General features: G+C 40.4%; 2 protein-coding genes across 2 annotated transcripts in view; one reads left to right on the top strand and one right to left on the bottom strand.

Moving 5' to 3' along the window:
* Positions 1-2464: 2464 nt before the first annotated feature.
* LOC146495447 (putative helicase mov-10-B.2) lies at positions 2465-17211 on the top strand. Its single transcript, XM_085146959.1, has 23 exons — positions 2465-2853; positions 3742-3844; positions 6447-6628; positions 7059-7155; positions 7248-7389; positions 7481-7733; positions 7837-7947; positions 8452-8629; positions 8944-9086; positions 9203-9379; positions 9611-9723; positions 9841-10037; positions 10349-10446; positions 10575-10672; positions 10761-10859; positions 11816-11921; positions 12007-12124; positions 13930-14121; positions 14245-14322; positions 14408-14533; positions 14619-14707; positions 14826-14938; positions 15071-17211. Exons 1-23 carry the CDS (start codon positions 2720-2722, stop codon positions 15130-15132), a joined length of 3009 nt encoding a protein of 1002 aa, XP_085003085.1. The 5' UTR covers positions 2465-2719; the 3' UTR covers positions 15133-17211.
* Positions 15987-17703, bottom strand: part of LOC146495446 (rho-related GTP-binding protein RhoA-D) — a 23533-nt gene continuing 21816 nt past the window's right edge. The window contains exon 5 of the mRNA XM_085146973.1: positions 15987-17677. Within this exon, the coding sequence (XP_085003099.1) occupies positions 17504-17677 (174 nt within the window). The 3' untranslated portion in view covers positions 15987-17503. The remainder of the gene's footprint in view (positions 17678-17703) is intronic.

Here is a 17703-nt window from a genome sequence, read left to right as displayed (position 1 = left end):
TAACTCTTCACACCTTCGTAAAAATGGTGTTTTCGTATCAAACAGTACACACAAGCCATCATCTACTAAGCACACAATGCGCCAACTGCACACTGATGGTATGAATACAAAACACATCTGGCTTTTGCTTTCTCTGTGTACAGATGTCAATTGAACATTCTGCCTCTGCCCCCAACATCTGGACGTCTAGCAATTCTGTAAAGTAACAATTTCAGTATTTTTGCATGTATGGTACTGTTGTGTTTCTCATTAGAGTATGGCAGTGCTACAAAGTACTTACCGATTCTCATTTCGAAATGTCCTAATGATACTTGCCACAGTGTAGCGGCTCAGTTTAGGCTGAACCCGTTGGCCAGCTTCCCTCAGGGTCATCCCATGGTTGATGACATGGTCCACTATTGTAGCCCTGATGTCATCAGTTATTCTGTTTCTTACTCTTCTTACCCTTCCTCTTTCCCCTCCTCGTCCTCTTCTTGCTCCTCTTTGTCCTCTTCCTCTAACTTCCTCTAACCCTCTTGCTTCTTCACCTCCACGTCCTCTTCCTCCAACTTCTTCACCTCCACGTCCTCTCCCTCGGCCTCCTCTGATTCTCACTCTTCTCACTCTTACTGCTCCTTCCATTGTACTCCACATAGACAGCTTACCTGTGGCCTGTTTATAGTGCTTAGGCTGATTGCAAAGTGGACTAATTATCTAAAACAGTTTTCACATCTGAAAGTGTGCCAGACAGTTGGCAAAATAGTGTTAATGATAGCCATACATGTGTATAATTTTGCTAGGAGTGTGTTGGAAATTTGGTAATTGAGTGTAAGCAGTGAGTTGTGCCTACAGTTTTGCAAAGTGTGTGTTACAAAATTGCAAACTGAGTGCAAAGCAGTGTTTGTGCTTTTAGTTTTGCACACTCAGTGAGTGGTTTTGCTATAAGTGTTAATAGTTTTAGGAATTGTGCTATAAGAATCACAGTTAGGGTTTAAGCATTCAGAAAAAACTGTAATAATGATTATTAATTGGCTGAGCTAACAGGTGTTAATGCTCAATGAACACTTAAAAATAGTATTTATCAAGCTAAATAGGCATAAACAATCAAATCAATATAGAACAGTACTCTTAACACAGTAAGTGGCTTGATGAGCACTGTGTACTGAATCAGACAACTTGTTTCCTTCTTTTTTGCAGATAAGTATCTCTGTGTGAAGTGTATGTAGTGTAAAATTAAACTATGTCAAAAAATGAGGAAGAGTCTAAGTATCCTCTTTTTTCTGTAAGACAAATGGTTTCTGTTGACGACAGAGATTGAGGAATACAACCAGAATGTGGTTCTTTGTTTAGACTCATAAAAAGCAACACTGAACATCTTGTTCTGTGTGATGTGACTCATACAGGCTGTGGTATCAAAGCTGAAAATTATGGTTTATCTGGCTGAAACCTTGACGACTCAGGGCCTTACTTAAAAAAAAGTCATGCATGTATAATTTAAAAAGTCTAACTGAAAGTACTATAAACAAAACTCGGCGCATGCTCAGTATTTCAACTCAGTTTGTCAGACTCAGAGTAAACTCTTGCTCTGGCAGAGAAGCCCTGTTTTAGCACTGACATGCATTCAGACACCTCATTAACGTCTCGTATGAAAACACGGCATCAAACTGCTTATTTGTGTTTTCATTGAAAGACACAACCACACCGTTTTGTCGTTTTTATTTGTCTCTCACGTCTCCTTCGCCGCTTCTTCCGCACTTATATCTGTTCTACAAGGTGCACGAGCGCACAGGGCAGGCAGGGGAGGGGCCGGTTGCGTTAGAAGACTTGATTGGACAATCCCGTTTCAGAACAGAAAATGACCCAATGGGCTGCTGTCAGTGTTGTCAGTGTTTGCAGGGCCGGTGCGCAGCCACAAGTGGGTCGGGCCACAGCAGGGCAAATGCCCGATATGTCAGATCACAGGTCGAGGCCTGTTTGCCAGCATGTTCATCACTGTTATTGAATTTCCATGGCTTTGATAAACAGGCGGCTTGTTATTACCACCTAATGGCAATGTTTTGCATATCATTTTAAGCGAATATATATCTGTCTTCCTTTCTATCCTTGATCCCAGTTTAGGAGTGGGATGATGGGTTAGAGTAGAAGTCGTGTTTTAAATCATAAAGCTCAATGCATGCTATACCATTAATTATGTTTCTTTTTCTATTTTTGAGTCAAAAATAAAACAAAAACAAGTTAAGACAAATTTAATTATGGGCATTGTGTTGACCCATTTTGATTCAAGGAAAGAAGTTCAAGGAAGATAACTCAGCTTGTCTCGTGCCATTAGAATTAGTACGTGGTTTCCACACATATTAGAGCGAGATTACAGTCACGCAATTAACAGTGACGTGGCAGAGACTGCCTCGTCCTATGGAATCGCTTTATTGCCCTGTTATGTTTTGTTTGCCGACGCTCTCAGCTGATTTTGCATCTCAGCGCGTTAAGTTTCATTTCTCCGGCCTGACTGACTCTCTGGGTGTGCCTGCTTTCAACCTCCGAGCGTGACTGTTTCAGTACGCAGCAGAGAGCGTAGAGGGACTCCGCCCATGCCGGCGGTCAAGGAAGAGAAAGCTAAAGCCCAGTCTTAGGGTATTACTTTATGAAATAAACACAAGCTGTGCGTTGATGCGTTACATCCGCATTTAGACGATCGGCACGGACGATTTAGGATATACTCTGATAATATCAACTATTGATCATGGTTAATATTAAGTTATCTATTCGCTGCCAAATTGGACTCGATTTCTTCGAGTTTTTGAAGGAGACTAATCGAGTATCCATCACAGACAGGATTCAGCTGAGAGACATTTACAACAATGAGTTCCGGATGAGGTGGGTTCTTGATCGCTGTTATTTATAAAAGTATTCATCACCAAGAACTACAGTAAAAGTTGAAGTACTGAATCGACTTCTTGAAGTAAAAGCCAAAAAGTACAGGCTCTGAAATGTACTCAAAGTAAGAATGTAAAAAAGTTGGTCCTTGAAGGAATTCTACCATCTATTTTAAAAATTTATATATATATATATATATATATATATATATATATATTTTTTTTTTTTTTTTTTTTTCTCTGATGTCTACATTGTGGAGGGTGACTTTGCCTGCACACCTGAACAGAAAAATGAGTACAATCAGAGGTTAAAGTGGAACTCGGCCGGCATGGAAACCCTAAGATCAGTTGTAGTCGTTTAGTGGGGAAAAGAATGATAACTCACAATTTTATGATCGGTATGATATGAGCAGCTAACCTGCTGCTCTTTGTGGATTTACAGAAATGAATTGAACAAGATGTCAGCAGATGTTTCACAACCCATCTTGGCTTTTTTCCATTTCCTAAACAAACAGCATTGGTATAAATTTTACGGGTCATACACAGATGTGATTGAAAACGACGACATTACCCTTAATCTTTAAATCTGTAGTTTATCAGAAATCACCGTGCAGTCCTTACCTTTACACATGACCCCTCTTTTTCCTTTTGTCTCCTATCTGTCTTACGATTTTCTCCATCTCTGACTAAAGTTAGAATTCTCTCCCCGAAAAAGCAGCAGCACAGCAGGTGGACCTTTCGTTAGCAACACTGTGCGGCAGACTGCGCACAGTTTGTGTTCTTGCTGATGTTTGTTGAGTTAATAGAAATGTTGCATTTGATATTTTCTGCCACTTGAAAAGTGAACTTACTTTGTTACCAATGAATACAATGATATTCTTTTGTTTAGGAATCCAGAGGCCAAAGATCCAAACTTTGGGTCAGTCCTGTATGCCCTGAAAGTGTCCAACAAAATAACAAGACGAAGAGACACTATTCGTTTCAACTCCAAGGTATGCACTATATCTCATTATCTGTTATACCAGAATCTCTAACGGTACATGTGTTTCTTAACAATTACTTATTTTAATGATTTTTTTTTTTTTTTTACCATAAAACTTACATTTTCACATTTTATTTAAGCACATCACTCAGTCTTGTAGTTGAGATAACAAGGCATGTCTGATATTTTTTAGAATCTCTCAGTGATACAACTTCAAGTGAAACATTTGAATTTAAAATCAGTTAATCATACAGGTAAATAATGTTTATCTGATGAAACAAAAACAAAAATACTGGAGGCTGATTATAGCCCAGTGAAATGAATCTTAGCCTTTAGTCATTGTTGGGTAAAATCCAGATGGCAGCTCGTGGATTGAGGTAGGTGTGGTGCTGGTGTTGAGTTGGCGATCACGTGCCACACTAATGTTCCCTTACAGTCAGTACTACAGTATAAAGAAGAACAGAGCTTTATTTGGAATGTCTATTCCTAAATTGTGTTTACTTCAAGCGTCAGGATACAGCTTCCAGTAATCCACTGACATTATGCAAATGTTTTTACAGTGACTGTGAGGCATATATACCACTTAGGCATCAGCAAAGAGTTCATTGTTAGCCTTTACTTCCTGTTTCTCCAGTGCACAATAGTGAACATATTTTTATTTGGTTTTCAAGGTTTTATGTTTTCAACATTTGACAATAAAATGAATAAATGAAATTTTTTTTTCCAAATTGTGATATTTTTACAGATATAATACAGGTCATTGATAGTAGTAGTAGTTTCTCTGACACTGTTTATCATTTTGGTAATTTCCTTCTGTGACTTTTCCAGAATAACTTTTGTATTTTAATATAACTGTACCAATAAAACAGTTATCTGCCCTTCCATTTTCATACTTGAGAATGCCACAGAGTTAAATCTGGGCTACGCAGGTTTATTTTTTTTTATGTAAAAAGGCAAACGTCTTGGTTATCACAGAGGAGGTCAAAGAGTAAAACTATTCTCAATATGTTGATATATATGAGTGTTCATATCTTATCTCATATCCCTCCCCCTTGCTTGACTCTTGCTTGCTTACAAGGGGTCGTCTGATTGAATCGTCGACGACTGATTTAATAGTCGACGTGTCGTTTGAAGCTTTGTAAGATCACAAAAGACGCAGGAATAAGCAGTAGGATTTAAGAGTGTAATAACGGACTGAAACAGAAGATGGCAGCACTGCATGTACAAGGATGCCAGCTGCCGTTTAACCCCGAAGAAGAAGAAGAAGCTGTGTCCCATAATTCATAGCGCGGCCCAGCTCAGTTTCCAACAATGGCGGCAGCTAGTTAGTTTTAATATTACTCTTATTATTCTTTCTGGGTCACAAAATAAACGTTAAACATATTTTGTAACTGTATAAACCTCAAATATCTGCTCAGTTTATGAAGACACCACATATTTTCAAAAGCGCTCCGACGTTTTCGGAGACGTCTGTTACCCACTAGCTCGATAGCTAGCCGGGGGCTAGGCTCACTAGAGCCCGTGAGAACACCGGACTCCCGGCTAATCGTTTTCAAACCCACCGCTGTCTTTCGCTACTCAGGTAAACATGTAATATAAGTCACTTAGATAACTTAAAAATGTTATTGTTTGGCTTTTTGTAGTATTTTATTTGTTCCTGAGTAAATCTGTTTGGCTGAGATTAAAGTTATAGTTTTTACACAGCTGAATAAAGGTCAAGCAGACAGCTGATTATCAGAAGTGTGAGATGCTCGAGAATTTACTCGGGTGTCCTGTTATATTTTAGATAGCAAGGAGTTTATTAAACTCCACCGAGACAATCTGCAAATTTAATTAAAATTTAATAAACTATCATCTTGTCTTTATTTTTAGTTAGCACAGACCTTAAACACTTAAAGCTGTAAGCTAATGATAGTTATATAAGAGCAGATGCTGCTGGTGCAATAAGCTGTACGTTTTACGTCCAATGGATGATGATCTGATTAGTGGACTAATTGCAAAAATAATCGGTGACTAGTCGACTATCAAAATAATCGTTTGTGGCAGCCCTAGTGCAAGTGGAAGCAAAGTTCATATTTACAGTAAACATTCTTACTCTAGTTTGCTATTGACAGAGGGCAACTGTTTCCTTGTATTCAGCATGTTTAACCTCACCTCATAGTAAAAAGCCAAACAGGTTCTAAAAGACATTAAGGTATTATTGTCTAAACAAAACAGGTTCAGCTTCTTCTTCTTCTTTTTTTGTATTTGTTAATAGGAGGATCATTAATTGTGTTATTAATGGTTAAAATAAAATAGCTTTTTTTTTATAGGACAATATTTTATAGGACTTAACATTCTTAAACTGTCCACAGGAATCAGTTTAAAATTAAGCCTTTTGAAGTCGAAGCGAGTTAAGGAATCAGAGTTCACATAAGGACAGGATGCTGTCACTTCCTCAAAAATACATCCTGTTGTCTGAAGAAAATACTTCAGAGTTTCTTAAGACGACGCTTATTCTCTTTCTTGGTTGCAACTTTATAAGCTCAGATAAATAAAGCCAGAAACGTGACAATGATTTTTCTTTTTTTAAATCCTAAAATAAAACTGACATGAAGTGATGATCCACACAGGTCAAAGCTGATTACATGGACCAGTGGCAGTGGCAGAGAGACCGTAAACCGACGCCTGCCCAGAACGGACTAGCCAGTCCAGGGATGGGACAGACAGCAGCCTCTGCAGATGAGGCAGAGACAGGAGTAAGATACCGGAGGAAAACGGCCAGTCTCCTGATGAACAAGCTCAAGTCAGAGAGGTAACCTGGCAGACTCCTGCTTTGTTTACTCTTCTGTGAACCATTTTCTTATAAGTTATGCTTGGTGCTGTATGTCTACTAAATGTTAACAGGACAATCAGACATTTTGTTCTGCTCCTTTCTGCACAATAAAACTCACAGTGTGAACATGCTTTTTATTTTTAAGGCAAACCATTTAATGAGTAAATGAAATGTGAAACATGGGAAAGCACAACTCATGTGTTGTGGCAAACAGGCCAGGCATGTATGCAGAACATGGAGGTGCGAGTGTGGCTACTCCAGTCCATTAACCTCTGTCACTGCACTCACACAGAGCATCCGCCTCTGCTGCCTGTATTATTTAGAAAAAGAAAGGCATGCTTGAAAGAAGTGGCCTGAACCCCTGCAGTAAAACAGTGAATCGATGCCTCTGATCTTCTCCCACCTACAGATCCCACTTCATATCTGACAAAAATGGGATCAGCATCACATCCGAACGTTTGTTTGAGAATGGAAAACTTCACTTACGTGTGGAAGAGACCTTTGAGGTATTTAAGCCATCAGATTGCAATGTTCCCCGATATACATGTGCTTACAAACAAAGAAAAAAACTTTACAAAATGATGTGTTTTGCTAACAGAGTGAGGTAACCCTGCATGTGAAGAACACTGGAACAGAAACTGTGTATTTCACCTACTACACACCTCTACACTGGCTCAAGTGCTTGTCGCTGGTTGACGAGCAGAAAGTGACCAAACAGAACCCTCTGTTGCTAAAACCAGGTGACGCGAGCATCACAGATAAGCTAGCTCGTTTGACTCACAGATTACAGGTAGAATTTGACCATTAACGCACTCAACATCCGGGTTTCAGGTGACAGCTATAAAATCCAGGCTGTCTTCAGCTTCAGCTTGGTTGGTTTCTATCCAGCTACACTCGCCTTTGAATTCAAACCAGACCTGCAGCCATCCTCTGCTGCATTTTACATTGTGCGCTTTATTGAGGCTGAGTGTGTAACTTCCTTGGGACTGGAGCTAGCACCTACAGCCCCCTACAAACCTCGCTCCATCCCTGCCTGGACTCCTGAGGTCGATTGCAGGACTGTGGATGGGGTGCCACCTGAAGGGTACTACGCTTTATTTAGCTGTTAAACGTACACTGTAAATGTAAAAAAATACATTTTTATGCCTTTTATAATATTAAACCTTTTCTTTATTTGTCTCCTTAAGGCTGGCAGAAATATATCTAAAATATGTGGTTAAGCTGAAAGAGTATCGAGTACAATCATACATACGTAACCTCCTTACATCACTGAAGTACTCATCATTCAATGCTAAAAGGTAAGAAAGAACCTTGAGTTTGTGGTAAATGTTAAATGGTAGTTTGCCTCACTCATGTTTATTTTCCATTAGTTTTTTATTAGTTTTTTATGAGGTTAAAGTGTTTTAAAATTGCAGTGTTATCAGTTTGTTGTCAGTATCTTCTGATTTCAATACTCTGGTGACATCTTTTATGATATTTAACAATGATCTCTTTTAAGACAATAGGACAAAAACATAGCTTAACTAGAGGGAAGCAGAGAAAGCAGCCACCAAGAATGTCATCTGCACCAAAGCTAATGTAGCCTTCTTTTTTTTGAACACCTCTCCACTAAAGCAGTTTTACACAACGTTTCTTGGTCTTATCCAGTGTAAAAGTATGTAAATGTCCTTCCCAGCTGGATGGGATGTTAGTTGGTCTTCCACATTGTGGGAAAGGAGCAGGTGCTTTTACCACTAGAAAGTGGGCATACAATACAATACAAGTATACAATGTCATCTGTTTTTCATATGTGTGTCTCAAAGAGCCATACTGGAGAGTCCCTTGAACTGGGAGAACTATACAGAGAGGTTCCAGGTGCTGCTGTATCTGGAGGAGCTTCAGATGGAGGTGGACATCAAGAAATACAACATCCCCAACGCTGACAGAGAACACGCTACCATGACTAAAGACAAAACGAACAAGAAGCTTCTTGTTCTGGAGGTAAATATATCAGATATGTCAGATATTGGTGGCACTGGTTTCATAGTCTACCAATATGAACAGAGACGAGTTATATAAGTTACTGCAGAAAAAAGTCATTCATTTAAACCCATATCAAACTCATACAAAACATACTAAATATGGTCATTCTTCACTGACCCATTCATATGTTAAGCTTGTTTTTCATGTCGGTTCCTAAAAATGACAAGGACCTCTACACAACCTTGATTGCCTGTGGCAGCTTGTGGGACACATTCAGCTCATGTTTGTGTCACCACAGTTATCCTTGTGACAGCTCTTGTCCCTTTTGCCAGGTGCCTGGTGTGGCTGAGAACCGTCCCTCTGTCCTCCGAGGAGATAAGCTGCTGGTGTATCCTGATGGAGAACCAGGGGTCAAGTACTGTGGCTACGTCCACAGTGTGCAGCTGGACAGTGTTAAACTGGGTTTCAGCTCCCAGTAAGATGATGACTGTTTAGTATTATAAAAATACAAGTCCAATGGGAATTAATATCTGCTGTTTCATGAATAAATTGATATTTGTGGCATCTTAGATTTTGTGAATTTCTTTACAGGTTGGTCAGCCGCTTTGTAGAAGGTATGAAGTTCAATGTTGAGTTCACTATAAACCGCCTGACTCTGCGTCTCCAGCACAGAGCGGCAGAACTGGCTTCTTCATATAGACTGGAAAGCGTGTTGTTTCCTGTTGAACCCAACATGTCCTTTCAGCCAAACGACCTTCCCAATCTCAGGTTAGAAACTCTAGTGGACTGATCATATACTTTTTTTAATACACAGTGCATGTGTTATCCCTTTTCTCTACATGTAAATAAATAATGGATGATCATCAGTGCTGCACTAATCAGCCGAGGCTGAAATTTTGGTTCTCTGTATACACTTAAAATGTATAAATCATCCTAAAATGACAGGAGTGATTCAGCTCTAAATTATTTCCTTTTTTCCATTTATTTTTCCATCAACAGGCTGTTTGATAGGCAGCTGGAGAAAAATCCAGAGCAATATCAAGCAGTACAACACATTGTAGCTGGCTCATCCAAACCTGCCCCCTACCTGATTTTTGGTCCACCTGGAACTGGTACTGGGTCCCAAAAATTGCTACCCCTTTGCTTTTGAGCTGCTATAGAAGGAACTTATTATAAGTCTGAAAATGCAACTCAGCTGATGCCGTTTTTATGTTTCCTGTTCTATTCAGGAAAAACAGTGACTGTGGTGGAGGCCATCAAGCAGATAAAGAAGACACAAGCTAACTGCTACATTCTGGCATGCGCTCCATCCAACAGTGCTGCTGATCTGCTTTGCAAGAGGATTGTGGAGCATGTGGACAAGCATGAAGTGTACCGCATGTATGCCAGTAGCTGGGACCCGACACTTGTTCCTGATGAACTAATGGTCAGTGCTGGGAGTTCATTTAATGAAAATGATTTGTTTTTCTTTTTTAATGGAGATGCAGTTTATCAAGAAACTAACTCTGCGTTACCTTTCATTCACCTGTGATATTAAAGCTAACTTTCATTCAGTAGTTTACATTTAAGTATCTACACTATATGTGAAATGCACTTCATGACTGTAATGTTCATGCATGACACACTGAATGAGGACTCACTCACTCATTCCTTAACCACAGTGTTGATGTGCGTTCTAGTGCTTGATGCTATTTTATTAAGTCTCACTGAGGTTTATGATACGATGGCACTTTACAGGAATGCTCTAACCTGGATGGGGACTGTTACATTTTCCCTGCTAAAGAAGAGCTGGTGAAGTATAAGATCATGGTCACCACCCTGTTTACTGCCGGAAGGTAGTGAATGACTCACACTGCACTCATATCTGCATGACAGCTACATTAGCATTAACACAACATTAAACATGACAGATGAACGTGGCAAATATGATTTTGTGCATGTAAACATTATTTGATCTGTGCAGATTCATCTCAGGTGACATTCCAGCAGGACATTTCACTCATGTGTTTATTGATGAGGCTGGACATGCTGTGGAGACGGAGTGTATAATACCATTGGCAGGTAAAAACAACAAAGAGTTTTCCTTTCTAGAGCTGTACTAAATTTGATTTATATGATGCTTGATTTTTGTTATTTTGTGGTACCAAAGGGTTGCTCGATGCAACGGCTGGTCAGGTTGTTCTGGCTGGAGACCCCAAGCAGCTTGGCCCCATTCTTAGATCTCCTTATGCTCTGAAATACGGCATGGGTAAGTACAGACGTAAGAACACTTATGTTGCCTTGCGCATACAGAGAAATAAGGCTACATAGTATTTTTCCTCCTCCCACAGTCCAAGGACGTGCATGTTATTGGGGATTCTGAATTGGCCACAAGGTGCTGAGAAAGAGTATTCCAGATGTGACATTTGTTTTGAGTGTGTTGATGGAGAAGTACAGAAAAGGTCAGAAGATGTTGCACTGTGTCTTTGTGGATCTAAAGAAAGCAGATGATAGAGTGCCAACATAGGAGCTGTGGTACTGCATGAAGAAGTCAAGAGTGGCAGAGAAATATGTGAGAGTGGTGCATGAGGACAGTGAGACGGTGGTGAGGTGTGGAGTAATGGGTGTGGGATTACATCAGGGATTGGCTCTGATCTCCTTGCTTGCTGAGCTTGACATATTAAAGTTTTCTTTGAGAGTGACCAGAATAAACGGGATTAGAAATGAGTACATCAGAGGGACAGCTTAGGTTGAGCAGTTTGGAGACAGAGTTAAAGAGACAAGGCTGAGATGGTTTGGACATGTGCGGAGGAGGGAAAGTAGATATACTGGACACAAGATGTTGAATGTGGACTGAATGGGCAAAAAGAAAAGAGGAAGGCCACAAAGAAGATTCATGGATGTAGTGAGATGGAGGCAGATGAGCTACTGTGGCGACCCCTGAAGGGAGCAGCTGAAAGAAGAAGAAGAATTGGTTGCAGATGTGGATGGTTTTCTGTTCCTCTGTGTGAGTCTGGTGGCGGACTGGTGACCTGTTAAGGGTGTACTCTGCATTTTGCCCTGTGACACGTTGGATAGCCTTCAGCCCCCCCCCCCCCAATGGCCCTGGCTTGGACAAGTGGTTAAAAAAAAAAGATGAATGAATGGATGGATACTGCCCGGAACTATTTCCTTGTGTGTGTAGTAAACTGACATTTGGTTTTAAAAACTCTGTGCTGTCTACAGGAGTGTCCCTCTTGGAGCGGCTGATGAATAACTTCTCTGTGTACCAGAAGAACGCTGATGGTGTGTTCAGCAACCGTTTTGTTACCAAGCTGCTGCGTAACTACAGGTGTGCTAGAAGAGAGAGTCTAAGGATGCTCGGTGACAAAAACTTGATTTGCTTGATTTGCAACAATGTGCATTTTTTCTTTCAGGTCTCATCCTGCCATTCTCAAAATTCCCAATGAGCTTTTCTATGACGGGGAGCTGCAGGCTTGTGCAGATGAGTACGCACGAAACCTCTACTGCAACTGGGAAGAGCTACCAAAAAAGGTAGTGATTGTTCTTTTAACAAGTGTGCACTGTGCAGTGTATGTACAATTCAATAGCTGGGACCACATCCTCTGTAATGATGGGCGATGAGGGATGAGGAAGTGTGAACTGGTGCTGCGGTTTAGGGAAGGCCTCGAAGGGGACTGGCCACCAGTGATGGGAATAACGGCGTTAAATAACGGTGTTACAAGTAACGGCGTTACTTTTTTCAGTAACGAGTAATCTAACTAATTACTATTCCTATCGTTACAACGCCGTTACAGTGACTAACAAGGAAACGCGGTCCGTTACTATTTTTCAACAAACAGACTGTTGAAGCTGTGTTCAGCTGTAAGTAATCTGGACGCTACAGCTTTAAGCAGCTGCGCGCTCCCGCGGACGATAAGCACGACACCTGGAGCTCAGGGGGCAAAACAACCGCATGAGTGCTGCTGTTTGACTGAGGAAGAATAAAGTAGTCGTGGTAAGCCAATCACATGACCACTTAAAGACAAAGCAACAAGGTGACATATACCAGTTTATAAACTGTGTTGATGGGCCAGTAAAACCAGTTATGATAAACAATATGAGTGTTTTTTCCTCAATAGTGTTGTCACGTAAGGACAGCGCAGCGAGCACTCTCTTCTTATGACACCCCCAACAGGGGAAGTTTTGGGAGTAGAAAAAGAGAGAGAGCAAGTTTTGAGATGCGAGAGATTTGTGACGTTTAGCGTGTTTGGAGTGTGTAGTTAATGTGTTGTCTTGTGTAGTTAGTGTGTAGTGTTGTGGATAGTTTTGTGTTATGTGTCAGAACAATGAGGCGGCTGCTGTCTCCAGGTAGAAACAACAGTGACACACCTGCTGCTGTCAGACCTGCAGGTATCAGGCTGTGATGTTTCCTTTATAGTGGACAGGAATTATGTTTTTGGAGAGACACAAATAATTTGTGGCGTCTTATTGAAGAACAGCTGATTGTTCTGTAAACAGTTTGAAATGGTTATTTAAAAAATCAAGGTCAAAGGTAAATGGATGCAAATAAATTTGTTGTTTACAAAACTTGTGCATATGATTTTAAAATTGACAGTTTATATTTGCATTTAAAGTTATGAAATATGATTCAATAAACATGTTTGTGGTTGTTACAGTAAAAAATAACTTTTTCTCCTCTGATTTTATGTTTTTTGTCTGATTTTAGATCAATTGTGTTAATACAGTTTGTCAAAAATAAAAACATGACTGTAAATTCAGACACGTGAGGTTGTGCTGAACAGGATGAGACCAAACAAGTAAACAGTTTTTAAAGGTAAAGTGTGGAGGAAACATCTAAAGTAGTTAAAAATGGACAATTACACCCTGGACCCCAGAGGGTTAACATTCTTTTTAAAGTAACGCAATAGTTACTTTTCAAGTAATTAATTACTTTTAGAATATTGTAACTCAGTTACTTTTTTGAAGAAGTAACTAGTAACTATAATTAATTACTTTTTCAAAGTAAATTGCCCAACACTGCTGGCCACGGCTCCTGGGCCGGGCAGATCCCTAACGAGTACTAACGAGAAATGAATGAAAGGAAAAGAGGGGGAGGGGCATGACAATGAGAACAGCAGGTATTGGTAAAGGGGGTCTTTTATAGCCTGAGGCCGGAGGAGGCGTGAAGGAGGAGTGGTCCCGCTCCTGAAATTCAGATGATATCTCCACATAATTCATTTACACATCCAGTCTTCTTCTACTGCTTTTGGAAATTAAAGCAACAAAAGCTTTACTGCAACTACTCAGAGCAGTAAGGTAGTTAAAAGTTTCACCAATTCAAAATTTATGTCTTTCAGAACTTCCCAGTGATCTTCCATGGGGTGACTGGCATTGACAAACGTGAGGCCAGCAGTCCTTCTTTCTTCAATGTAGCTGAAGTGGAGGTGCTGATGGACTATGTACGGAAACTGCTGCAGGCACAAGGCAAGAAGGGCATGGCAAAGATTGCACCCCAAGACATAGGCATCATCGCCCCCTACAGGAAGCAGGTGTGATTAAATTTTTTTATGTAGTGGTTGCAAACCTTTGCTATAACTACAAATGAACACACGTGGATAAGATGCAGATTTAAAGGTGTGGTTAGTGGTTATGTTTTTCTTTGTGTCACACAGGTGCAGAAAATCCGCAGGGCACTGGAAAAAATTGGTCAGGAAAAAGAATTTAAATTTATGAGTATGGAAAACCTTAAGGTAACTAAATGTTGGAGAGTAAAAGACTTCAAAACACAGAGTAGCAAGTGTGTCAGAAATGCATATTTGTGTGTGTGTGTGTCAGGTTGGTTCGGTGGAGGAGTTCCAGGGCCAGGAGAGGAGAGTGATCTTGGTGTCTACAGTTCGAAGCAGCGCCAATTACACAGAGATGGACAAAAAGTTCAACCTGGGCTTTGTCAAAAATGAGAAGGTAAATAACGCAAACCCATACACAGACACACAAAATGAAGAGCCTGCATTTACAGATTATTGTGACACATTCTTTTGTTGTCCAGAGATTTAATGTGGCTGTGACTCGAGCTAAAGCCCTGCTGATTGTGGTGGGAAACCCCAGAATTTTGGAAACAGATTCCACCTGGGCCCGGCACGTGACGCACTCCTACTTCCGCTTTCAGCAAACGTTAAATTTTAAACTCAACTTTAAATTTGAACGAGTGATCTGCGCTGACTTTCTTGTTCCCTCTTTCCCTGTTCGCCTGCAGCTTCATCCAGTACTGCAGAGATGAAGGAGGTTACACTGGATTCATTCAGGCAGAGGAAGAGGAATTTGTGGTAGCTCGACTTCAAGCACTTTACATCTCAATTGAGGCCACAGGTAGCAAACAAAGGCTAATTACAATAATTGTGCCACTGACCAAAAACATATGAAACTGAGGGTAATTTTTTCATATCTTCCTCATATGAACATGTTAAAATTCTCCACCTTGAATTTTGCTTTTCTCACCAGTTGAGACTGCAGAGAGTGTCATTCAGCAGCAGCTGGACCCCGAGTGGAGGAACGACATGTGAGCCAAAGGCGAGCCCCAAAAGGTGTTCAGAGGAATTCATTTCAGCACCAAGCACCATCAACCTGTCCTAAATGAACACTTTCCTATATCAAATGTCCAAAACAAGAGAGAATAACCAAAGTATATTTTACTAGATAATCTTGACCAAAGAATGATAGACATAACTGTTTTGTGTTTAAAGCAACTGTGTTGTCTCAGGGAACTGCACCACTAACACAGCAACTTGTCACAATTACATGGTGACAATAAATCTTAAGACTGAAGAGTTCCTCGAGCAGCTTTTCCAGCACTAGGAGAACAGATGAAGCAGTCTGTGCATGGGAACGAGTGTGCTTTAAAAACGTGCACTTTATATGCAAGGATTCTTCTGTGTCACCTGATCAAAGCACCCGATAGTCAATAGATTCCAAAAGGAGTGGTTACAGACCTACGCTTGACCTTGCGAAGGAACAAATTACTTAAATTTACAGTTTTAAATTGATGTTTAAGTATTAACTGGTTGTTAAATAACTGAAATGCACATGTAGTGTTGCCTGGCCATGTATGAACATTTTAATGCATTTTTTAATTACGATTACTGAACACAGAAATTTTGTTCATGTTTTTAAGCAAATTATTTAATTAAATAAATCTAAGATGACAACACATGAGGTCACTTTAATGTTCAAACCTACCAATCTTTTTTTTTTTTTTTTTACTTTTAAGTCTGAGGTCTCTTTAATTCTCATTTTAAATATTATACCAAGGGGATGCCAAAAGAAAGTTAAATGCTGATTTACTTATAGAATAGAAGTCAGTTGTAATAAATAATTGTATTGAAATGTGAATGTATTGAAACCATCTCCAAAACCAAAGTAGTATTTCAAAAATACTTTATTAACATGTTTGTCATGTTTCAGACATTCAAAACTTCCCACTCCTGTTTGTAAAGCAGCTTCAATCAACATTTTCTCAAATTTTGTTGTGACATTTAAGACGGAGCCACTGGCCAGACATTAGCCCACGCCCACTCCAAGTGGAAGAACATCTTGCTTTTGTTATTGTGGCAAGATGAATATTTGTACGATGTAATACACAAACAATTTGATCTGGGCAGGAGTGCATACAGCCTTTGCCCTGTACTTCTTTATTTTGGCTCTGAAGGAGAGACGCATGCGTAAACTCTGGCGTTTCATTCCCCAATATGTTTTTTTTTTTGTCACATTGGTGTAAAATCTCTTCAGCTTTACGGTTTTAGCTTAGGGCCAAAAGACATCACTGTTATTCTTAATCGCCACCTTTGTCTACATTGTTTGGGGCCACTCAAGACACACTGGTTTTTGCCTGTTCACAACTCAAAGAATGACTAAGGGCTCCTGTACACCACGCAATGATGTTTGAGCTGCTAATCTAGTTGTCAGCTACTTTCACACACAGACTAGGCTGATGTTATATAATATTAATATGGCTGTATATTGTGTGCATTCATCCACAGTGAGTCCAGTACACAGTAATGTGAGATGACTGTATACTGGACCTCAGACAGTACAGGCAGGATGCAGGGCTCATCGGGGGGAAGCTGTAGTGACGTCTGCCAGAGCCAGTGTGAGCACGACTGCACATATTGTGTCCGAGACAATAGACCACTGTCTGCAGTGCCAGTTTAAGCCATCGCCATGGAGAAAGACAGAGACCAAGGTGCAGTCCAAAGCCTCTCCATACAGTCACTCCTGCATTACTTTATGTAGGTTTCAGTGGATTAATGAAGTGTGAACAGGCTCTAAATTTAGTCCTTTGTGTCAGAAGAGAAAGCTGTGGAAAACAGCACTGCTGACACAGCACTTGGTGAAATAGAACTTTCAGGGTCTGAAATAAATTGTCTGACAAAAAAGATTAAGAATCAGGACTGAAGCTGATGTATAAAAGGAGACTAAGTGGCACACACAGGTTGAAGAGAAGCAGAGGAAAACAGCAGAAGTAAAGCTGTGTGCAGCTCGTAGCTGTGAGAGAAAGTCCACAAAACCTTCTCTGTAAACAAACATAACACAGTGGCCAATGCATGACATTTATAAAGTATATGCACATAAATACAAGCATACATTCATACATATAAAAGTAAAGTAAGCGGGTTGGTCCTTCAAACAGGCTTGTGTTCTGGTAGAGAAACAGGAAAGAAGCAAACTAAGAGCGAGCTGCAGAGGAGGCTGCTTTAAAAAAGAGGCTGATTTGTTTTGCTTTTAAACAGGTGTGTCAGTCTTTCATATTTGCCAGTGGCACATCTGCGTCTGTGAAGTCCATGGAAGCCATTGATTTAAGGTTTCGCTAGGTTTGCTCTGTGTGTCGGGGAGGGGGTCGTCCTCCCTCAGGTGCTGTGGCCAACACACTCTGGCTGTTCACAGAATCTGGCAGCCACCCCTCTTCTTACGCTTGCGCACCTGCAGTGCCGCTCTGGTCGCCATCTCAAACACGTCCCGCACCCCGTCCTTGGTCTTGGCTGAACACTCCAGGTAGCCAAAGGCACTGATGCGGTTGGCCATGTCTCTGCCCTCTTCAGGCTTTACTGGTTCCTGGGTGTCATATATAGAAAGCCAGT

This window comes from Neolamprologus multifasciatus, chromosome 20, assembly GCF_963576455.1.
Source record: "Neolamprologus multifasciatus chromosome 20, fNeoMul1.2, whole genome shotgun sequence".
NCBI lineage: Eukaryota > Metazoa > Chordata > Actinopteri > Cichliformes > Cichlidae > Neolamprologus > Neolamprologus multifasciatus.
Note: the sequence above shows the minus strand (reverse complement) of the source record. Positions and strands in the feature narration are given on the sequence as shown.